Consider the following 23,771-nt stretch of genomic DNA (forward strand, 5'->3'; position numbering starts at 1 on the left):
GTTCAAGATCTCCGGTTGCGTGTTGCCTCCATACAACCTCCTGGGCTGGAAGCTAGTTTCTGTGCCCACAGGGTTCGGTTAGAGGAGTCCAGCACGCCCAGTGCTCCTCACCACCCTGGAGACCGGTGCCCGAAAAGCTTTATTTGCTTAGTCTAGTAAACAGCTAGCTGGGCTGGAAGGTGCTTGCTGGGAGATAAACGTCAGGTAGATGAGCTATTTGATCAAATTATGATGTTGGCCCAGAAACAAATGCATATCATCCAGCCATGAATAAAAGTTAGGCTGGAATTGAGCAGGATTCTAGCCTGAACAGCTCAGGAGGCTTCCCATCATGGTTTGGGTGTTAAAAAAAGCTCAGATAATGTAAAACGGGGCTAGATAAGAGAGCTGCTAGAAGGAGGAGAGAGTAATAAAAGACATTTCTTTCCAAAGCTCTTCTGCCGTAGCAGTGTGAGTTCAGTTTGTGCACAGGCAGATGTGGGGAGACAGCTACTTATTTTCCCCGATACATGGTGGTTTAGTTACCCACAGGAAAATGCTTCATAATGAATGCTACATCTTGTAGCCAATGGTTAAAATACTGATACAGTGCAGCTAGATTTAAAACATATATTTCCTTTTTTTTAGGGGATTTGTAATGATACTTTATGCAGTTCTATGTACAGATGACAGATGCCCTCCTGTACATAGGTTTCCTTGGGATTTAAAAAAACTTGCTAAAAATCTCCACAAAAACGTAATTAATTCCCCTGGATGTTTTGTTCCATATCCTGAGCTTTGGAGTTATGCAGAAACTAGGACATTTTTCAGATGATTTTCAGTTAAAGTAATATCTCTGAAACATACCAATCTTCCTTCATAATCTTTACAATACACTATTACATTCCTTTTCATTATAAGAAATGACAGCTATAAAAGCTATAGCATGTCTGGATAGCTAATTAACTCTCAGCAGTATATTCTTTTGCCCAATCCAGTACAAACGTAACTTAGAGTTTCTCCCAATTCAGCCCTGTAGAATAAGTTGAGCATTAACAAAAGAAAGAACTTGTATCCTGCTAGCATTGTGTGTGACTTCTCACCTGTGATGCAATGAAAGACCAGATTCTGCCCCAAAAAGGAGCAGCAGGAACAATCCTGGACAAGTGTAAAACTAGAAGACGTGGGTTCCCAGTACAAGGCACGTAAGGATGTTATCTGTTATTTTCTGGAAGGTGTAGAAAGGATACGCTCATGGGTTTGATTGCGTGCAGATAAGCGTTGCTTTATCACCCCGTGATCTGGGCCGTGAAAGTAATTACAAGAGCTGTCTGTGCAAGCTGTTGCACAAGCCAACTTGTGCATTTGCCCATCAAAACCTGGTAGCGCAAGTGCACTTGACTCCTCCAAAGTGACGGATCTTTCAACGGGCGACACAGCTAATTCTTCCTCCAGAGTTACCAGGATTTTCTTACGCAAAGCACTGCACGAGACTGTGCATGAAGCAAGAATAACGAAATGTTTTCCATCATTTTCCCCGTCATCAGCCCAGCTTTGCATGAGATGATTCACTCTGACCATGACTTGGCAGGTTCTGTTCAACCACGTAGCCGTGACAGTCAATAAGGCGCGTGAGATGGAAGTTCTGTGACAGAAGAACCGGGAATCCTGCCCTCCTCCCTCACTTGCTTCCCCATGGCCTGACTTAGTGGTGTTTGGTTTCCCTGTGGGCCCAGGCAGACGAGGCAGCGTCTCAGGAGGGTGCTGGGGCACAGCTGTAGCCGACGGCAGGCCCGCGGCGCAAGGGGCGAAAGGGTTGGCTGGGGGAAGAGAAAAGAGAAACTCTTGTTTTTTGTTTGTTTGTTTGGGTTTTTTTGGAAGCTTCTCATTGACACAACAAGGGAAATACAAGCATTTCCAAACTGCTGCTCCCTCGTGCAGCTCCCCGTCCCTCTGGTCAGCTGCTTGCTCTGCTTCCAGCTACCTGCAATGGATTGCCTTCAGGATATCTTCGCATCACACGACCATGCCTCCTTTTCTGATTCCTAATCAGCATTTCTGCAGTGTTTAAGTCTCGGCTTAAAGTCGGAGCTTCTTCTCTTTTCACTAAATTCAAACAGGACTGTTTTTGAGAATCATTCCTTAAAATTACCTAATGCAAGGTAAGTGTACGGGCGTTTAGGTCATTGCAGCTATCTGAGCTGTTGTTTGAATTAGCCTATGATAAGTCTATTTTTAGTATACATTTGTGTTAAAAGATAACTGAGCTATATATATAAAAAAAAGAAAAAAGAAAAGGCAGGAAGAGGCGAGGGGGAAGTTGTGTCTTTTCAGTCGCAGATTAGAGGCAGATCTGTGACATTCGCTGAGTTTATGTACCCAGTGGCATGGACCTGGGTCAAAGTGTCGCTGGGATGGGCTTATCTGGACTCGGGCGCTGGTACGAGCATCCTTTGGGAAGTCACAAGCTCTGGTCTCATGCCTAGCTGTAAAAACAGCTCTCGTTGCCTGCTCTGTTGAATGTTTAACCGGTGACTACACGAAGGCATTGCAAAACGCCTCCAAGGGAGGCGTGGGAAAGGAGGGAGGCCGTGCCCCGCTCGGAGCGACCCGGCATAGCGGGCTCCGCTGGCGAGGCAGCCTCGAGCTGCAGAGCCCGCGTCCGTGCCGGACTGAGCTCCCAGCTTTTAGCCTGGGTTTTGAACACGGATCCACCAGTTCGTCTCTTGGCTCCCCCCAAGCAGCTTCGCATCAGCTGATGCGTTTAATAAGAATTTCAGAAATAACGCTGAGCCCGGCGCTTCTCCGAATTGACGCTGAACCTCCCTCCGCTTTGGCCCTTCGCCACGCAGAGCGGGATAGTTGCTGTTGGCCGCTGTGCGACTAATTTCTTTGAGGCTGAGCCACTTTTCAGCTGGGATGCCTCCCGGAGCCCCCGAAATATTCTTTGCTCTCACTTCTTTCAGTGTCTGCAGCATCTCCCACTCTTCCTAACAACCTTCAGCTTCCCTGAGCCTATTGGTGTGACGAAGAGACCTTTAAAACATCGGGCAGAGACCCAGCCTGAAGGGCACGGCGATAAATTCCGGCTCAAGTTTGACATGATGGGAAACTCATTCTTCTCCCATAAATTACTTTCCGGTGCTTTTCAGGCTTTAGCTTTCTATTGCACGTTTCCAGTGCTAAACGGTGAAATATGACATTATTTACTTGTGAAGCACTAATAATGCGCGCAAGCCATAAAACCCGACGATGCCCTGGAGAGCTCGCGGTGGGCAGCGCGCACCCGGGGAGGCCGGCGCAGGCTCCCGCTTCCTGCCTTGCAGCACCGCGTTTTTGCCAGCAGCCCAGTTTATCCCCTGGTTACGCAGTTTTATTTTATTCTATTCACTCTCAAGGCTGCTCACGCTGGGCCCTCGATGCTGGTTGAGTTTGCAGTTACGGAGCAGCAGGTCGGCTTAGCCTGGCGCCGCGTGTCCTTGCACCCGCCATTGCTGCCCCCTCCCCCCCCCCCCCACGGTAATTTATTCTGTTATGCCCAAACCTGGCAAGTTTTCAAGGAAATTAAAGGCGAAGCCCGGGCTCGCCCTCGTGCCACCAGCCGTGCCTGCTCCGCTCGGGCCGCTGGACCCAGCGGGGTTCCCGAGGCCGTGATGGGGCTGGAACCAAGCTGAGGACACGATTTTGGTGGGGTGGAGGGTGCAGGGGGAGACATCCCCCAGCCCAACCCCCCAGCTTTGCGGAGCATCGCCGGGGGCAGGAGCATGCGCGAAACCAGAATAGGAGATTTTTTTTCCTGCCTCAGGTCCCTGGGAAGGCCGGGCTGCACCCCAGCATTTTCTATCTCCTTCCCTCTGAAGAAGGCTCTTACAGCTGATTTTGACTGTTTTGGTCCATCTTAAGGTTGCACTGAGAAAGGGAGACCATTTACTATCTTCGGAGAAGCCTGGTGAATAGTTCTCTGTTTTCTAGCCCATTGCACGGAGCTGTGCAGCAGTCAGTGCAGAGGAAGCAGCTCTCCGCAGCAGAGTGAAGGAAATTCTCAAATCTATTAGAAAAAAAAAAAATGTGTCAGAACTTAGAATTCCAGTGAGGTGCTGATTTACCTTGAGTATCTGCACATTTCTGTAGAAAATGAGGATATTCGGAAGAGGCAGTCAGTATTTTTGAGGACCTGTAACTACAGCTAGAGTTTGCAGCCCTGATTAATTAAAGGGCTGGAGAGGTTGTGAATGTGATTACCTTTTCTTCTTATCTTATTCCAAAGTCCATGCAATATCCACAGTGATTCAAAGCTCTTTGAGTTCAAAAAAAATCAATAGTTGTGGAGCTCTCATTACCTCCAACCAACAAATAAAGTTGTATGCAAGGCAGAGAAGCAAAAACATTGGCAAGGAACCAGGCTTCACCTTTCCATTGGTGAGTGGATCTTCCCTTTGGGGAAAAGCTACGGAAAAATCTGAAAAACGAGGAAGAAACACAAAGGCAGCCCTTGAGATGGGGCGAACATGCGCTTCTGAGGAGGCTTTCTCCAGCCCACCTCACCAGGACCTTGGTTTGCTCCAAAGCCGTCCTGCGTTGCGAGCAGCGAGGTCAGCCGCTGCCAGGGTCACCCCGTCACCGAGACGTTGTAACGCGGAGCCGAACAGGCTCTGCCCTGCGTGGCCCAAGCGAGGTGGGCTCTGGGCCAGCTCCTGGTCGCTCCCGTCCTCCAGGAGCTCGGGCTGGCCGGGGTTTCGCTCGCTCGCACAAAAGGGGCCGGAGCGCAGGCGGGAAGCAAATCGCTGGGGTCCGTGGGCTGCGGAGCCGCCGGCGGCGGCGGCGCTCGGCTTGCGGTGCCTCCTGCCCGCGGTCAGCTCTCCCCGGCGCCTCGGGAAGGTCGCCGTCGAGCGGGAGCCCCGCTGCTCTCAGCGACGCGACCGAAACCGCGCAGGCGACCTCCCGCCGAGCTTCGCCCTCCGCCGGCTCCCCGCGTCAAAGCCACGGCGGCCGGGCGCTCAGCGCCGAGCGGAGCGCGTCCCGGGCCCTTCCCCAGGCGCGCTGCTGCCCGGCGGGACGGTTTGTCCCGGCTCCCTCCCGCCCACCCCTTCGTTGGGAGGGGTGATTTCAGACCCGAAGGTTCGTCCCCCCTCCCGCTGTCCGCCGTTCCGCCCTCGAGCTCACCGACCTCCGAAACGCTGGATGGGCGAAGCGGGGCCTCGCGCGCGCGGCGGACGTTATTTCCACCTCATCTGAGGTTGCCCGGTTTTTGTTGTGCTCTTTCCAGCACTCGGTAATTTTGCTCCGTAATAAGGGGGGTCGACGCGGCGCAGGCCGTGCCCGGGCGCTCGAGCGAGGACCGCGGGCCGGCCCGACGCCGAGCCGCGGGCCGGGGGGCGTCCTCGCCGCTCGGGCCCTTGGAAAGGCTCTGCGGCGTCGCGTCCTTGCCCGGATCCCTCTTGGCAGCGCGGGCGTTTCGGCTCGGCGCTCGCGCGCGGCGCCGTGCGGGTGCCGTCAGACGGGCGCTGCCCGCTCGGAGCTGAACCGCGACGCCGGTTCAAAGGCACGGCCGCATAGCAGCCGGGCTCGAGGACAGATGCTTGCTCTCCCCCCCCCCCCCCCCCACCTTTTTTTTTTAAAAAAAAAAAAACACTGTAAAAGAAAAACAGACTCATCCTCCCGAGCCGGGCGTTCTCCTGGCAGCAGGAGGCGGTGATGGATGCGCCAGGGCAGCGTCTCATCAGACTGTCGAGCCACGAGGTTGGCTGCTGCCGTTCGTTCTTGTCATTTGAACCCTCCCGATGTGCAAGATCGCGTTAAAACCCCCGAAAGGGAGAAGCGCTGCACATCTCCTGCTCGGAGGAGGCGACGCTGCCACCCGTGGGTGCCACCTTCGCCATCCTGCTCGCTAGAGAAATCTGGAGTTTTTTTTTTTTTTTTTTTTCCCCTTCATCTTGCTAGTGACAAAAGAAATTTGCACTTTTTCAGCTCTTTACTGCTGGCTGATTCTTTTTCTTTCTTTTTTTAATTTATTTTTAACAGCTTGAACAGTCGGCTAGTGGCCAGGTTTCTGAAGGTGTTTAAGCATTGACAGATGCAGCTGGGTACCTGGAGGGATTTTTCAGGCGCATCTCGCTGTAATTGTTTATGATATTTTTCACTTCCTGACATGATCTCTTTGGTAGCATCGCCATCCCAGTTAGGAATACATTTGATATTGCAGAACAGAGTTGAATTTTGCTTTTTTCTTCATTTTAGTCCCAGGAAGCTGTACAAAGGGAGAACAAAATGGGCAAAGTTTGCTGCAAATGGTTACATTTGTATTGGCTTTAGGGTCCTTATAAATACTAGGGGGATGCAGAGAAAGTGCCCGCTTTTATTTACAGCAACAAAATGCTGGTACGGACAGAGTATTTCCACAAATATGGTCTCGCAGTGAGAAATATTCAGAGAAATCAACCACTGGAGCCCTTTGAAATGCAAAACATTCCTGCAGTAGAGCATCACAGCCGAATTTGCCCGTGAATTTTTGGATGTTTCTACGTATCCCTGGAAGAAGCAGTCAATTCGCAGCGAGCTTCGTCCGCCGCCGCGTTTGACGGTGAGGCCACCGTAAACTCCGGGGCTCGCGGTTGTGTCAGCGTCAAAGGAGAAGGTAAAAACCTGAGTGAGGGCGAGCTCGCGGCAGCTCCGCTGAGCGTCGCGACTCGGGGCGCGCTGCCCGCGTCGCGCCCGGGCAAGGAGCCGCTGTCGGGGCTGCAATCTCCATCCTGCACTGCCATCTATAGCACGGCGCGGAGCACAGCAAAGCGCCGGCCGAAGACCACGCGAAGCGGTAGTTTGGGTGCAGGCGGCGAGACACCGCGTGCGACGGATTAAATTGTCCATTTTGCGCATGCAGCGAGGGGGCAGAAGCGCTGCTTGAGCGCCGCGGCTCTGGAGGACGCCGACCGGCTCGGGCTGTAATCGGGATCTACGGCCCCTCTGGAGATCCTCGGAGGTGGCCGAGCAGAACCTGCGTTTGCAGGGTTGCTCGCCTCCGTTTCCTCCTGCGGCATCTCCAGCTCCGGGCGGCCGGCGCCGGCTCGCACGGCGGCCGTTTTCGGCACTCGTGACCCTGCGAGCGTGCTCCGGGCTGCCGGTGTCCCGAGTCCTGTCCAGCCTCCTGGGCATCTATCCAACTAATTTTGGTGTTTGCAACACAACTTCATCCTCCTCCCCACCAAATCAATACAGCAAAGGGCAGTGGATAAAATACGCTAAATCAGAGGCGCGAAACCAAAACCCATTTTGACTCTGATGAGCAAAGGGAATTTCTTTTCGTTTTGATTTTCAAACCAGATGTCGCTTTCATGCTCTGAAACCTCCGAAACAGCTGAATGGATTTTCTCCAGCCTCTTCACACGCACAAAAATTCACCTTAGGGCTGAGAACAAGCTTAAGAAATTGCACCACGATGGAGGATTGTTTTTTTTTTTTTTCCTCTCCTTCCTTTTCTGATTTGAAAAGTTAAAAGGATCCTAAAATAGCGGCTGAGAATTGGATTAAGCGTCCTTCTGCCAGCTCCAGCCAGCTGCTCCAAGTCTGCAATTACCATTTCTTAAGGTGCCTGGCTCCCGTACCACTTGCGGTTCCAGGTGCAATACGTTTTGTTGAAAAGACCGACATGGCCACGCTGAGGCACACCATATATCAGACACAGGCTGAGGCGATGGGCCTGGCTTCACACGCCTCCAAAATTTACCTGTGAGATAGAGGTGGGAGAACAAAGTCCCAGGAGCCAGGGAGTGGTTGACCCTGAGGAACCCCAACTATGCTGCTCTCCTCCTGCTTTCTGCAGGCAAGGAAGAGCCCACCAGGCTCTGGTGACCACCTTGTCCCCCTGGGGGTGGACAGCGAGCTCCTCTTGCACCCCGGGGCCCCACGAGGCTGCTGTTCCCAGACCTGTAATGCTCACAGACCAGAAAAACAACACTCGCCTCACTCCCAGGAATGGATAAATACATCTCAAGGGAATTTCCTGAGCCAAATCCAGCAAGGAAGAGACACGAGGACTAACAGGTGTAGTTACACCATGCACATACTGTACGGATCTATCCTCTCTCCTCTAAGCGAACCCTCAATGCTGCAGAAATCTTAGGTTTGTCCCACCGTGATATTTGGGTGCCTTGTCCTCAACTCTTGAAGACGAAACTCGAACGAAGAGCAGCCTCCGACACAGAGCTCTTGCGGGGTGCCTAACGGCAGCTACCGGCCCTATAATTTATGCTCTCAACAACTCTAGCTGATTGCCATCCCTTTTCGTACGGGAATGGACGGGAATATCCAGGCGTGTTGGCTTCTCGTTGGCAGAAGATGGCCAAAATCCCCAGCTCCTGCTCTCACCATTAACCTTTAGCAACCTCTGTGCATCTCGATGAACCATCTGGCACGAGTCAGTAGTGCCGATCCGAACAGCGGTTAGCCGAAGCCCTGCGTCGGTGTCGAGGAGACCAGGGTGGGCTTTGCGGATGTCCAAATAACTGATTTGGGGCATCCGAGAGCACCGTGGATTCGTGGCACCGCAGGGGAGCCGTTCGTACCCTCCGAAAACGGCCTGATGAGAGCAGCCCTGCATGCAGAGAAGCCAGACTGGCTCTGCGCAGAGCGATGCATTAGTCAGCCTGGGCACGAGCTGTTTTAACAGAAAATTATACGCTAAATGAAGCACCGGAAAACAAATTGCACGATCGGCTTGGCTGGGAGGCGCCGCCGAAGGCCCGTTTCCACCGCCAGCGGGCCCCTCGCGCCGGGGACGGGCGATTAGCAACGCCGGGCGCTGCCTCGTTTGCGTGCCTCTCGAAGGGCTCCGGTGCGCGCCGCGGACCAGCACGGGCGCTCAGCGCCAAAGCCGGCGGGTCCCTTGGCGGAGCAGCAAAGCGCTGGCCTGGCCTGGGAAAAAGCTGACGCCTCCGTGGTCAAAGCCCTGTTGGGCCATGCAAGATGTTTGGGGGGGGGCAAGGTGCAGGCTCATGGACCAGGCTCAGCACGGACAAGCATCTCCTGCTCTGGAGCTGCAGACAGGAGGGGATAAAACAGAAACGCGCTTCGTAATTCTAGCTAAAGACATTAGCAGTAAACTTTGCCTGTTTACACCTGTAGCAATTCCTTTTCTTGTTCTTTCAAGCCTAGCTCCATTTCCTTTTTATTCTTCTGTACGTATCCGTAAATAGCCAATTACTCGCGTTGGACTCTGCCAGTAAATTGCGTGTTTTTTATTTGTCTCCCTTCCGCCCAGAGTCAGCTTGCATTAAGTTACTGCTGCGATGTAGACAACAAGTTGAGACAACGGCTCAGAGTCCACATAAAACAAGTTTTTATCGAACACGGCCCTCTCTTTCTTGCAAGAGGGAACAGTCCTTGCCCTTGGAAGACGCGAACAGCTGGAATATGGGTAATTTTTCTGACCATAAAAACTTCATTTTACTTTTACTGCTATTGAAAAGCTCCAGATAGGTGCGTTTCTCATCCATATGATTAATCTGAAGTTAGAGGCCATCGCTCCAACAATTACAGAGCTAGATACCCTTGGACATGTGCTAGCAGTGTATCTCAGCCTCTTTGCAAAAGAAAATCAAAAGCAAAGTGTTGCCAGCACAGAGAAACAAAGACTACCCTTGCTTTTTCATCTGACACTCCAGCGCCGGCTTGCTACGCCCACTTAGGCTCCTTTCAGCTCCCAACGTGCTTCCCGGTTGCCTAGCAATCCTAACAATATTTTATGAGGTCTTATTCCAGACGTACGTTTTTCTAATACTGAACTGGAGCTCGATGCTCCAGGAGAAGCATGGAGGAGGCCAGTAAAAACATCCCTCCAATTTCTTACAGCCAGAGGATGGCAAAAAATAAAATAAACCGCTGAATAATCACGATGGGCATTTAGCAATAAGGTCTTAAATTGTGTGCCTGGGGAAGCTGGCCCAGAGTTTCTTCTAGCAATATCTCTGAGCAGGATGATGCACCGCAAACGCGAGGGTAATTTCTAAACAGGCAAAGCTGCTCCCTGTGTCATCGGCACTAAACGAACACAGTGCTGCGATGGCAGGAGAGTAAAAACGAAGCTGAGTTCGCTGGAAGAGCGTGGGCTGAAGGAGCAGGCCAGACCCAGGGAGCTGGAGAGCTCCTGGGGCCTGTCTGGGAGCTGTCAGTCCGTCCGGCAGACGGAGAAAGGCTCATCCCGGGGACTTCGGGACTCATCCCGGGGACTTCGGGGCTCATCCCGGTGAGTTCGGGGCTCATCCCTCCGACCGAGGGTTTGTCCAGCATCCCGAGCTGCTCAGCCATGAAGAAGCCCAGCATCGTCCCTGAGGTGCTGAGCAGGTGCCACCAAATCACTTTGCACGCTCACCCAGACCTGATCAGAATCCACAAAGGCACCAAAACGCACAAACCTGTTTAAAATTGGATTCCCTTCCTTTCTTGCTCCCTATCTCCTTCCAAAAGTATAACCAGGAATAAATGAGCTCTTGGGATTGGAGTCATTGTTTCTGAAGGCTGCAGAGATCCTGCTTTTATTTTTCAGCTTGGCTAATACAAACTTTGTCTGAGAGCTGTACTTTCTACAAGCATTTTTCTTTTAATTCTGACTTTAAAAAGAAAAATAACACCCTGAATTTTATCAAAGATTACTCCATAATAGTAACCTCTTGCTATGACCATTAAACTCTTATATGATTATTATTTTGTTGGCATTCTGGTTAAATTCATCATTTCTACAGAACTTGTATTTATTAAAGAAGAAAAGAAGAAAATCAATAGAAATATTTTCAAGCCTTCCCATTTCTCTCTGTTTTTTTTTTTTTTTTTTCCTTTAATTTCCAGGGTGGGCAGTTTTCTGAGCAAACGTGTCCTCTCCTGGCTGTAAAGCAAGCGCGTTAGCAAGTGGGAACTGGTAAGTGAAAACGACTGGAAACAAAAGCGAAACCTATTCCATTGATTTTCTCATTGGCCAAGCTGAAGGGCAAGTAAATTGGATTTTTAGAATCCTTTAACTTTTAAAACTGTACGGTATTATTAGTAATGTAAGTAAGTAAAACTGTTTATAGCTGATGTTTTTCTAAAGTTGACTGTGCATAATCATTGTAATTCTAGTCTTTTCCAGCACTTGCAGCAAATGTCCATGTTGCACCAACGTCTCTAATGCAACTAATTGGAAATGGGAGCGCAGAATGGAAAAAGAAGAGAGTTTAACACTTAATCTAGGATTTAAGCAGGGTTAGTGCTATAGATATAATGAAGGGTTTGGTCTGTGTTGTGAGAGTCCTGGCAAAGGAGGAGGATGGTCACAGGGGACCCAAGGGCTGCTTAGGATGCCTGGGCCCACCAAAAGCAGAGGTGGCTTGTAAGTGCTTCTGCTAGTCCCTGCTTCGAGAACAAGCCATAGAAAGCCGAACCCCAGAATAGGTTGCAGTAACTTCGAATTTCCTAACGCGATGCTCTGCAGCAGCTGGAGCCCAGGGCTGCTCCCACGTGGGTCCCAGGACACCTCGGGCAGGGCAACGTGGCCCCTGCACTCACCACCTCCATCCTCACTTCCCCATCCCTTATTTGAGGAAAGGCCAAGCCACATGGCCAAGGGCCACCACATCCTTCCTCTAGGCTTAACCCCCTGCCCAGCAATCCCAGGAGCTGGGAGTGGGAAGGCTGTGAGGACTTCTCACGGCTTGCTTCTCGCACTGGAAGGGCTCTGGCATGGGTCAGGCCAGCAGCCAGGCAGCAGAACGAATGCAGCAACGTTGGTTTCAACTTCTTTTTTCTCTATACTCATCTCTCCTTTGCAGGCTTGCAACAGTGTCCTGCAAATCTACCGTATCCACACGGCCACATTCACTCCTGCCAAACGCCAAGAGTATGTCTAACCTTGAGATCCTGAAGGTTTGCAGTTGACTTCAACGCAAGCTTGAGGTTGCTGGGTCAGCCGCTCATGACCGAAAGATGCTGCAGGAAGGACAGCTGTTTCACACTCCTCCTGCCATGGTCTGTGGTCCTGGTTGCAGATGAACCTGACTTCCACGTGCGGTTCACACCTGTAAAAACACAGGAGGGAAGCAGACATCAGGTGTTACCCCCTGTGGCTGGGCAGCATGTTATGATCCCTCTGTGAAGAGGTGAATGATGGTATAAGGTTTGGTACAGTAAACCTTCAGACCCTGTGTTTTCTGCTTAAATACTTTGGAATAATACAGACAGATTCTGTAGTTTTACTGGATTCTCTCATTCCTTGGGCATGTTGTAAAGCCAGATATTTCAGATCAGCTGCTTCCAAGCACCCGACAAGGCGCGTGGCTTATTTTCAGCAGCAGACGGGCAATGCATGCGACAGTTGCTCATAAAGGTCCCCAAACATATTCCTTTTGGATTGAAATTCTTCATGTTTAATGTAAGATCTTATACTTACCAGTTCCATTGGTTTTAGCTGTTGGAAAGTATATGTTTTTTTTTTCTCTGTTCGCATTGATGAAAAGTCAGAAAATGAGATCATTCAAAAATGACTAAAAGCAAATAGGTCAGACCTGGCTTGTTATATATGTATTCACCGAGGCCCAAGTTTCAAGCCAAACTGAAAGCAAGCTAGCTGAGCAGGTTTAAAGCTGGCAGTGCACGACAGTGTAAATGTTATGAATTATTTTAACGGCAAGCCGTGAAATGGTATTGCTTTTGTAAAATTATCTTGACAACAAATGGTCTTGTTCAAGGCTTCCCAAAACAGGCTAGCATATATCAGGCAGTCCCTGGCACAGATGCTAGAAAAGGGACAGAATATCTGCATTGGGAATGAGCAGATCATATAATATCTTAGGAATGGCGGAGTCTGGGCATCAGATGTTCCTAGGTTGTTACTGTATTTTGGAGAACTTACTGTGAAAATACATTCTTGATAAGTGTGATCTGGAAGAAAAAAGTAAAAATCCCTCTGTGAAACCTAAATAAACTGTGATAGAAACATTTTGAGCATACTGGAGTTTACAGTAAACAAGATCACAGCTCATTTAAAAATGAAAAAACTCCATCGCTGCGGAAAGACCAACCTCTCTGGGCTGGCAGCCCTGGGAAGGGGCCGACGGGGAAGCACTTCGCTCAGCTGCGGGCTTCCACCGGCCTTCTTCTGTCTCCAACACTGCACTCCTGAGCACGGCGGCTTATCAGTGCTAGGAAAAAAGGGGTTTTTTTTGTGTCTTCTGTAAGCTTTGGGCAATGTGAGTGCTCGCACTACACTTCCGAATCACTGGTGCCGCTTCTGCTGATTAAAAGCCACGCAGAAAATGAATTAATTCTCATATTAATGCATCATCTCTTCCATGAGCGGCCCCTTTCTTAACAGGCCAGCTGGATTAAAGGCTTGCTCAGAGCCACCGTGACGGGTTTGCAAAGCTGTTTGGGTTGAGGACAGGTATTTCGGAGCTCGAAGGCAGACGGGACCCTGATGCCTCTGTGCAGCTGGCGGGGGCTCTCGCAGCCGAAGGAGTCTCCCCGCAGGCAAGGGCTGCTCCAGGTCGGGTCTGCGGGACAGCGCCGGAGCGATACTATCATCCAGCTAAATATGTTTCAACAACAACAGCAACGAAAAAGCAACCTGAATTTTATTTATCTTCTTGCAACTGCTTGGTTGAGAAGAAAATACTAACAGATTGTAAGTTCAACCCCCTTTTTGCTGCTGTGTCGCAGCTCTGTGATTTCCACCGAGACAGAAAGTGGAATTAAGACGCATGCATCCGGGGAAGGGAGCCGGGCTGCTCCCGAGCGCAGGTGTGCCGGGGAGGGTAACCCCGCTGATGCAGCGCACCCCGTTCCTCTCTCGGATCTGTTTCAAATCAGTTTGGCCAGAAGCGGTCAAAAACCTGCACGACAACGGCTGGGAGAGGTGCACGAGGAGCTGGGCAGAAGCAGCCGAGCTGGAGGGCACGCCGCCCTCTTGGCTCACGTTTCCCCTACGTGTTCGGGCCACACGAGCGCGGGAGCCTCTGCGCGGTCGCTAACGATGCACGCTTTAGCCTGGTGGAAGCCGTACAACCCTTAACCCAAAGACTCAGCCAGGCGGAGCCTCTGCTGAATTGGGAAGCGATAAACAGGTACTTGGTCTCGTCCAAGCAAGACCAGCAAGAAACGGCCATCTGAAGGGCTACAGAAATGCAGTATTTAACTTGCACAAATCAGGCTTTTTTAAGGAGGCACCATCCAGCAGATAAATGCAGAAATATACCCTTTTATCACTGCTTTTTGCTAGACTTGTGTTTGCCCAATGCAGTGGGATCTGGGTGACCGTAACAACCCATTACGTTCATTGCCCACAACGCGGATTCCTGCTCTATATTGAGACAGTCACAGTGAGGACACACTGCCAAACAAATATTTGACAAGGAAAGCCAGGTTTTGCCCCGCTATGAGTAATGCTGAGCCTACTCTCTTTTCTAGCCCGACGCTTCCCAGCTGCTCCCCGCTTTCGGTTTGTTTGATCCCTCCTCCCCGCTCAGGTCGTCCCACCGCACAGATGTGGCGGAGCTGGAGAGTCAGGAAGTTTGGCCTCACCTGTAGACATATCCCTCTACAAGCTGCTGGGGAAAAAGAGCCACTTTAAAGTCAATCCGGCCACAGGCAATGCGATTAATTCAAGCAGTTCTGAGCGCATTTACGTCGGGTATTTACGCCGGGGCAGCCGGCTCGGCTTTAGGCGGGGTTAGTTGGTCGGAGGAGCGCAGAAGCGTTTCCCCGGTTTGGCGGGGCTGCCGGGCGGCCGAGCGCGGCGGCAGGGCGCCGCGGGGCGCCGCGCTCCGCCACCCGCCACGCAGGGAGCGCGGGAACGGCTGCCGCAGGCCGGCGAGCGCACCGCGCCAAGCGCAAACCGCCCGGCGGCTGGGAGCGATCCCGTTCCCTGCTACCGCTTGATCCCGTTTTGCGCAAAGCTGCGGCTGATCTTGGCGGCCTGGTCTCTCGCACCTGGAGCCGGGAAAGTCGTGCAGCGGTTGTCTCGGTGCAAAAGGAAACCACGGGGCCACAGAGCAAAATCACGTAGCGCCACTGCCGCCTGCCACGTTTTGCTGCGCAGCGTCGGAGAGCGCTGCTTCTGCGTTAATTTAATTGCACCGGCTTCTGCATTAATTTAATTGCAGGTAGGCTGGCGCGAGCGTGGCCGCGGCCCGCGGCACGTCCCTCCTGCCTTGCCTCCTTCCCCTGCCCCGGGAACGGCGACGCGCTGCCGGAGAGCAGCCGCAGCCGCTGGGTAGGAAACGGTGCCGGCGTTTGGTGCAATGGGCAATTTTTCTTCTTCCCCGCAGCTGGTGTCGAAGGGGAGCAGCAAGGAGCCCTCTGCCACCGAAGACGGAGTCTCGGGCGAGACGTAGCTCTCGGGCCCGGGCTGCTCGGCCGTCGTTAAACACCGCACGGGAGATGTTCCAGGAGCAGGGATGCGAACCTCGCGGTCCTGGACGGGCTCCAGCTCCCTTAATTTCAGTCTCCATACCTGAAATTTGCCCTCTGCTTTTGGCCCATTATGGGATGTTCTTCCCTCCCCCCCCTTTTCTCTGAACCTTTGAGCGACCTCGCTAGAGCTGCTGCACTCCCCGCATGAAGCCCAAGTCCTGGCGGCGGGTCCCAGGGTTCTCCAACTCGTCGTGTTCCCCGGTTACGAGCGCAATTCGGGGGCCTGCTTGTGCGGGGCGGTTTCACCCGTCCCGCCCGGGTGCGGGGCCCGCTCGTGCCGCACGAGGCGAGAGCTGGGACGGGCGCGAGGCGCCGGCAGGCTCAGCTCGGCGGAAAACGAGGTTGGCGAGGGGCGGAGGTTCGGGGGTGGCTTTTGGGGGTGGTTTTGACTTTTTTTCCTGTCAGCAAACTGAGGCGGCTGCGGGAGCAGCAGCAGCGGCACCGAGGGGGGGGGAGGGCGGGAAGCGCGACGCGCGTCGCCCCCCGCGCCGAGACGCGGCGGCAGGTGGGCGCGGCGCTGCGGTGCTCGGCGCTGCGCGGCGCTCGGCGCCGCCCCGCCCCGCGCCGGCGGCCCCGGCCGCGGCCCCGCCCCGGAGGCCGGCGCGCTGGCTGGCTGGCTCGCTGGCTGCCGGGGAACATGGCCGAAGTCGGGGAGGACAGGAGCGGGGCGCGGGCTCTGCTGGCGCTGCGCTCGGCGCCCTGCAGCCCCGCCGCGGCGCCCCCTCCCGGGCCGCCGCCGCCGCCGCCGCCGCCCCCGGCCGCGCCGCCCGCCGCCGCCGCCGGCCCGGTGCTGGCGCGGCTGCAGGGCCGCGAGTTCGAGTTCCTCATGCGGCAGCCGGCCGTCACCATAGGCCGCAACTCCTCGCAGGGCTCCGTGGACGTCAACATGGGCCACTCCAGCTTCATCTCGCGGCGGCACCTGCAGCTCAGCTTCCAGGAGCCGCACTTCTACCTGCGCTGCCTCGGCAAGAACGGCGTGTTCGTGGACGGCGCCTTCCAGCGCCGCGGCGGCCCGGCCCTGCAGCTCCCGCCGCAGTGAGTGCCGCGGGGGGCCGCGCCCGGCCCGGCCCGCGCGGGGAGAGGGCGGCAGCGGGGCGGGGAGGGACCCCACCCCGGCGGGACGGTGAGGGACGTGCTCCCCCGAAGGGGGTGGTGGCGGGGTGTCCTCTCCCCCTGCCCGAGGAAGGGCCCAAAGGGGACGGTGAGGGGCCTCCTCCTCCAAAAAAGGTGTGTGTGGGGGGTCCCCTGCCCCACACAGGCGATGGTGAGGGACCTTCTGCTCTAGGGGGGACAGTGAGGGACACCCTGCCCCATGTGAAGGGTGGTGAGGAACCTCCTCCTCCAAGGGGGTGATGGGGGACCCCCTGTCTGGCCTGAGAAAGGGCCCAAGGGGACAGTGAGGGACCTCTTTCTCTAAGGAGGATGGTAGAGGATCCTCTGCCCCACAGAGGGGACAGCGAGGACCTTCTCCTCCAAAGGGGATAGTGAGGGACTGCCCTGTCCCACGTAAGAGACAGTGAGGGACCTCCTCCTCCAAAGGGGGTGGTGGGGGATCCTTGCCCAATGTAGGGGACAGTGAGGGACCTGCTTCTCCAAAGGGCACAGTGAGGAATCCCCTGCCTGACACTGGTGGTGGTGAGGGACCTCCTTCCCTGAAGGGAATGGTGAGGGACCCATCCCTAATGCAGGGGATGGTGAAGGACCTCCTCCTCCTCCAAAGGTGGTAGTGAGGGACAACTCTGCCTAATGTAGGAGACGGTGAGGGACTGCCCTTGCCTAGCGAAGGGCCTGAGGGAACAGTGAGGGGACTCCTTGCATGAAGTAGGGGGTAGTGGGTGAGGGACCCCCATCTGATGGAGGGTCTGAAGTGGTCCTGAGGGGCACTTATCTGATGAAGGGCCTGGTGACATGACAAGAGGTCTGCTTCAGCATGGGCAAGGGATGTCTTCTCCCCAGCCACGTTGCCATCCCCAATAAAGAAAAGGGCATCAGTTATCAGGGCTGGGGCAAATACAGAGTTGCTCCCTCTGGGAGAACCATGGCTGGAGAGGAAGAGCGAGCCATGGCCCCAGGTACTCCTCTAGTGAGATGCCTGCCACGGTCCTTCTCCTCCATGCCTGCCTGTCACCACACTGTTTCATTTGATGGCCCTTGAGGGTCTTTCAAAAGATAAATAAGTGAAGGAAGATACTTGTCAGTGGGCTGAAACTTGCTACACCTAGGGTTTATCTTCACTGGAGAACTTTTAGTGGAAAAGTTTGGAAAGCCACTGTGCTTCAGTGCTTATTTTAGGGTAGGCAAGTTGCATGTTATTCCTCATGTCTCTCTGGGACAGCAGAAAGGTACCTTCGCTTAGTTTTGGAAGGGCAGAGTGCTGCAGAGTGATTTTTTTGGGGGGGAGGGGGAGAGTTTTAGGCAAACTTTCTTGTTTGGGGCAATTGTAGGAATGAAGTCAATGTTATTGTATTTCTTCCTCTGAAAATACTGTTTATGGTTGCCAAGCACTGTCCAGCTATTGCAGTGCTTCACCCCAGAGGGGCAGCATGGCAGTGGTGGGGGATGTCCTCAGTGGACTTCTTTTCAGGTAAGACTAGACAGGCTGTATCTGATGCGATCTCGAAATGAAAACACTCTGTAAATGCAGGAGACACATATTTTATTAATTCCCATTGTACTTTTCGTTGTTTGTATAAAGCATCTGGTTTTGTCCAGCAGTTTTTGGCTTTGGCACTGTTTACCTCCAGCATGAGGGTCCTAGAATTATCCCTCTCTCACCAGCCTGCTACTCAGGGGAGAGTTTTTTAATTACTCATTTCCTCTGCAGGCTGCTTCATTTTGTACTTAGTAATTCAGTTATAACTCCCTAGCTGCTTTCTCTCAGAGGTGTTCTAGTTTGTAACGTGTTTCATTTTTCTAAAGAGTTGTCCTTCAGTGTCTGTTTAATTAATCTTTCTTTGTGAAACAAGCCCACCCAGAGCCCAGGGCATTCGCGTTGCTTTGCTCCCTCCAGTTCTGGGTTTACTCGCCTGAGCTCTCGGCTCCTTGCCGTCCTGTTTCTTCATTTAGTTAATCATAAGCATTGTGCTCGACAACTCTCTCAAGTAGAGAACTGGTTGTTTATTTTTCCCCCCCTCTCCATTTGCGCATGACTTCTGGAGGGGGAATGGCAATTTTCCTTCTTCATCGCTTTAAAGGGAGGAGTTGAGTTATGTACAGTTACGAACCCTGCACAATAAGGCATCCTCTTGACTTGGCCACTGTTTATAAGCTACATAAATAAACTTAGTGCTCCTCCCTTTCTGAGTTCTAGAGTAGAAAAATGTTTTGCATCAATCTAAAGGAATTTGCCCCCTTGCTTCTTCCAGGTAAACAACTCCGTGTGTTTTGCTGGGCAGTTGAGGGTTTGTAACCCAGACCAGGAAAAAAAAAAAGAAAAAAAAAAAAAGCCTTCCTGAAGCTTGGTATGCACAATCTTGATTGAGGCTTAGCACTGATCTCCTGCCCACTTTTATCTCCACTCTTGAAAAATCAGGCAATCTCTCCCTGCCCCACACCTCCCCAAAACCCAAACAAACCATGGTTGATGCCATTTCTTTTCTGCAGAATACCGTGTATGCTCATTGCTAGATGACTAATGTGGTTAAAAATGGGAGGGCAAAAAAGTGGATATATTACACAGATGCTAAAATTTAGTTTAGATTTTCTCTTAAATATTATTTTATGATAATATTACTGTCCTATTTGGTACAAGTACAGCTTCTCCATATACCAGCAGCACGTACAGTTTATATTAAATTTCAGGAATTAATAGCTGTTCTATTTAATGATTTAGATGAGAAGCCTTTGTTATGTGGGGAGCACTTGCTGGTACTATTCTAAGAACTGACTGTTTGAATAGTTCTTCCCTTTGTCTTATTTTCCTGTGTAAATGGTGACTAAAAATGCACAAAGTCCTAATTCTTTTGTATTAATGAAGCCAGCGTTGCTGTTACAGTAGAGGCAAAGCAAATGCTTGTGCAAAATCATGAATGGAATCAGGGGTTTCCAGGAAAAAATGTCTGTAATGTCTAATTCATACTATTAGTTAAAAAAAAAATCCTTGACTCATAAATTACGTTTCTGAGGTTTCTTGTTATTTCACCTTTTCCTGTATAAAATATCTCTATTATAAGCCATCTTTGGAGTTCAGAAGAAATTATTGTTCCTAAAATTTACTGAAGATTTGGGGAGGGTGAGGCAGGAGGAGGAGCTTCGATGGGATGTTTCTTTTTGAAGACTGCAAGTACCTTGTAAAACAATAGACCCTTTCAAAATTAAGGGCCTTCCAAAGGTTTCGTATCACTTCCTCCGTCTACATCATGTGTATGTATAATCTGCTGCAACCAGAATTTCACTGCTGGGCAGGAGTATCATATTTCACAGCTGTGTTGTTATGGAAGATTATATTTCACAGATGTGATGACATAACTGTTGAGTATAATTAAACAGTAACGACCAACAAGGAGGGCATTTCCTAGAGGTTAATGACAGTTAGAAACGCAGTATGTGGAAGAGTCGAGGAGGGCCTGCAGTACAGCTGAAAACCCCTTAATCTGTTTAATTAATATGAGAGTCCCACTACAGCCGTTACTGTAAACATAAATCAAGATGAAATTATGAACATACTTGGTATTAAAAATAAGTGCTTTAAATAATGTTCAGGATTGCTAGAAGCTTTTTATCTGTGCTAGTTGAAGTTGGAAATCTGTGGTTAAAAATCTGAGTGTTTTTTTTTTTCTTTTTGCTCTTTTAAGGACAAAGAGGGAAATCAGGCTATCAGTAGGATGGAAACTAGATTTTTAAGCTATTGATACAAGGAAAAACTAACATCCAGCAGGGATATTTAACAAGAGTCCTTTTTTTTACTGCTGACGACAATAACTATCTTGTATATACCGTGCCATCAGGTGTTTACAGGATCAGGTTAACACAGATTTATTAACTTTCTATTTGTAATCTTAAAATTTGATTCGATTTTTTTTTTTAAAGAAGTGACAGTGACCAGTTACAGAGACTTCCAATAGCTAAAATAAGCATGTTTCTTCCTAAATAACTGAATAAGCTGAAACAAAAGTTAAAACTTAAGCTTGCTAACCCAAATTTTAAGAAGCTGTGGGTCAGGTTTTCAAATACTCCTAAGTACAAAAGTCCTATTGACTAAAAACTGCGAATGTTGATTGAGTGTAGCCTGATAATAGCACTTCAGCTTTCTCAACTTCTGGGAGTTCAAGATATATTTCATGGGATAGTTGCTTATTGCTTCTGTGCCTCTGTTTTGTATTTTTGCAGTAATGGTATTAATGGGGCCTGAAGTTTGTGTTTTTCACTGTAAGCAGGCATTTTCAATGTGAGGTTTTTTTTTTAGTTGACAAAAATAAGTTTTTAAACCTGAACTTTTTTTAGCGTGTATAAAACTGAAGAAATGAATGGAATAGCTTTTTAGTTTCAGTGTAAAATATGAGGGAAGTATATATGGAAGTATGAAATTAACATATGAAGTTAAAATTTTTAAAAATATCTATTGTATGTATAAGCCCTATTATAAATTGATAACTTATTGTGCATCTGAACTTTTATTAAGCGTGTGCTGCTTTATTTATAATGAGATTTTCCTAGATACTTAATAAACCTGACAACAATAAATAGTCCAGTGCTCTGAGCACTTATCGTGGTGCTGATCCTGCAAAATTTTATGCGTATATTAAACTTTATGCATTGTAAGTAATCCAGTTTGCTGCAGCATTTTGTTGCAGAGATGTCTCCGCAATTGGGACTTGAAGCCTTAAAAAACAGTTCTGTAACCAAGTAGAAAACTGCGTGTTAGATTCAACAGTCTGTTTGTTTCCCTTTCCGAGGGAGCTTGCACAGGCTGTTCGCCAGGGGACTTGAGGCACCGGTTAAAGTGAAAATGGCACAACCTAGAAAAACGGAGATGCGCACAACATCTCGCAGTGTTTTGATGACCTCAGTAACCACTCAGCCTCCATTCTTGCGGTTACCATGATGCCATCACGGTGTGTGTGAGTGTGGATATCCTTACATCTCAGGAGGAACTGCAAGCCCTGTGTACACATACTAAGGAAGTGCTCTGACCACATAACCACGACTACAAAACTCGAGTTGTTTCTGAAATGCTACGTGTGTATGTTGACTCTGATAACTCCCTGTGTGTAGTTCTGCCTCTTAGCAGTTGCATAATCTCCATTTTCAACAAAAATGATTTCATTCTTTGTTTGAAATGCCTCTTTTTCTTTGCTGGAACTAATGGATGATGTTGTAGATTTGTTAGATAGTGTTTAAAAGTTTACTCTCTTGGTACTTCATCTTCTTTTTCCTGCTCTTTTTTTGATCTCAAAGACCATCTTTGAGAACAGGTTTTGTTGTTGCTGTGATAAAGAATAACTTGATTTTTAGTTGGAGCTTGTATCAGGTAGTATTTTTTTGGGTAAGCAGCTCTTCAATCTGTTATGAGTTACATCAAGCGTTCAAGGAAAGTTTCTGCTACTGTATGAAACTAGCATTGGATTTGTTGATTCAAAAATAGCTGTGCTGTAGGTCAAGTTGTGAATTTAAACTACACTTATGCAAAACTCGGTGCGTGTTCTCTTAGGCATTCTTTTAAACCAAGCTAGGTTCAGTTTAGCTGATGTGTTGATTATGAAAAGATTAATCTAGGCAGAACATACTGTGCTTGTCCTGTTCGTTCTTTTGCATAATCTTAACTATAAAGGCTTAAATGTACATTCAAGTTGTGCTGCTGTAACTTCTTTATGTTAACAAAATCTGGCATGCATTTGTAGGTGACTTTTGAATTTTTCCAGTTGGTACTGTTGAGCATGTATCTATATATACATACACACACACACACACACACACATATATATATGGGATTGCATTAATCATAGAATCAGTAAGGTTGAAAGGGACCTCTGGAGATCATCTAGTCCAACCTCCCTGCTCAGCAGGGTCACCTAGAGCATGTTAGACGGTTGCATCCAGGCAGGCCTTGAATATCTTCAGAGGAGACTCCACAACCTCTCTGGGCAAGCTGTTCCAGTGCTCTGTCACTCAAATCCATATATATTTGTGTATTAATCCCATATATATATTGTATGGGATTAATGGGCATGAGAGTTTTTGCTTTTATGAAAACAGGAATAAAAATGATGAAATGCATAATATTTCACATCTCATGTTATTTTTGTGGCAGGTTATGTGAGCATCCTCACCTCAGAGTGTCTGTTTTGACTTCTGGTAACAAATCAAAATAATGGCTTTTTTTTTTTTCTTTTTTCATTTTGTAGAAAATGGGACATGTAGTCTTGCACCAAATAGCTGAAAGCATAAATGACAACTAGATTAATGTGATTGTTTTCTTTGTAAGCGAGCTCTTAGTAACTGTGCTCTGATAGCCATTTGGCGTCAGAGCTGTACTGTGGGATGCCAGATTCTCTCGCGCGGTGTTGCAGTTTCCTGGAGGAGTAGATGTGGCAACAGGATGTTGGTAAAGAACAGGAAACTACTTGAATTTACTACTTATGCCATGCAAATAAAATCTTATTACTGGCCCGCACGTAGTAGTTAGTGTGTGCCATTGACTAAAGTTTGTGGAGCCCTCGAAGGCTGCGGAGCCTGGCGAGCGCGTTAAAGCGTGCGCCTTGGGGAGCTACGCCCCGATCGTGGGGGGTGACCAAAGGAGCACAGGCTGGTTGGGAGGCTCTTAAGCCGCTGTTTGAGATTTGACAGTTACCTCCAGCTGGCTTTATTTGTGCTGGATCGCGATGAGCGCTCGGCTCCATGTCGGTTCTCCTGACACGAGCTGGTTTACTCTGAGCTGCTCCTAGCGCTAGTAAGTGCCTGAGCGGGCAGCGTCTGGGTGCTCTGCAGTCAGAGCCAAGGGCCATCGTAACCAGAAATGCGTAGCAGCCCAAGCCTGGTTTTACTCTTGCATCGACGAGCCAGCTTTCCCTTCTCAAGCCAAGTGGAAATGTGATTTAAAAAAAGGAGAAATCCGTGCTTTTGAGCAGGCTATGTTAACGAAAAGGGAGAAGAATTATCTTCTTTACTTTTAATAGAGGTTCTTTACTTTCCTTAACAGCAGTCCAGAGCATGGATGGTCACAAGTAGTTATACCTAATGCTCTTTTATATTTCTTGGCTTGGTCCTAGTGCCTCTAGCAGTCCCTGAAGGTTGCAGACTCATGGTGGGATAGTCACTTTGGGAGTCCTATTTTGTTTTATAAACAACATTAAAGCTAAATATGCTGTAGGGCTTAGAGCCCAAAGCGTGCTGGGTGGTTAGGCTCCTCGCTTTGTGTT

The 23,771-nt window shown here is 50.0% G+C and overlaps 1 protein-coding gene across 1 annotated transcript in view; it reads left to right on the plus strand.

The window, feature by feature from the left end:
* The first annotated feature begins 16,051 nt into the window (after positions 1-16,051).
* Positions 16,052-23,771, plus strand: part of FOXK1 (forkhead box K1) — a 49,292-nt gene continuing 41,572 nt past the window's right edge. Inside the window, exon 1 of the mRNA XM_062588107.1 lies at positions 16,052-16,449. Within this exon, the coding sequence (XP_062444091.1) occupies positions 16,052-16,449 (398 nt within the window). The remainder of the gene's footprint in view (positions 16,450-23,771) is intronic.

This window comes from Rhea pennata, chromosome 15 (genome assembly GCF_028389875.1).
Source record: "Rhea pennata isolate bPtePen1 chromosome 15, bPtePen1.pri, whole genome shotgun sequence".
NCBI classification, from domain to species: Eukaryota; Metazoa; Chordata; class Aves; order Rheiformes; family Rheidae; genus Rhea; species Rhea pennata.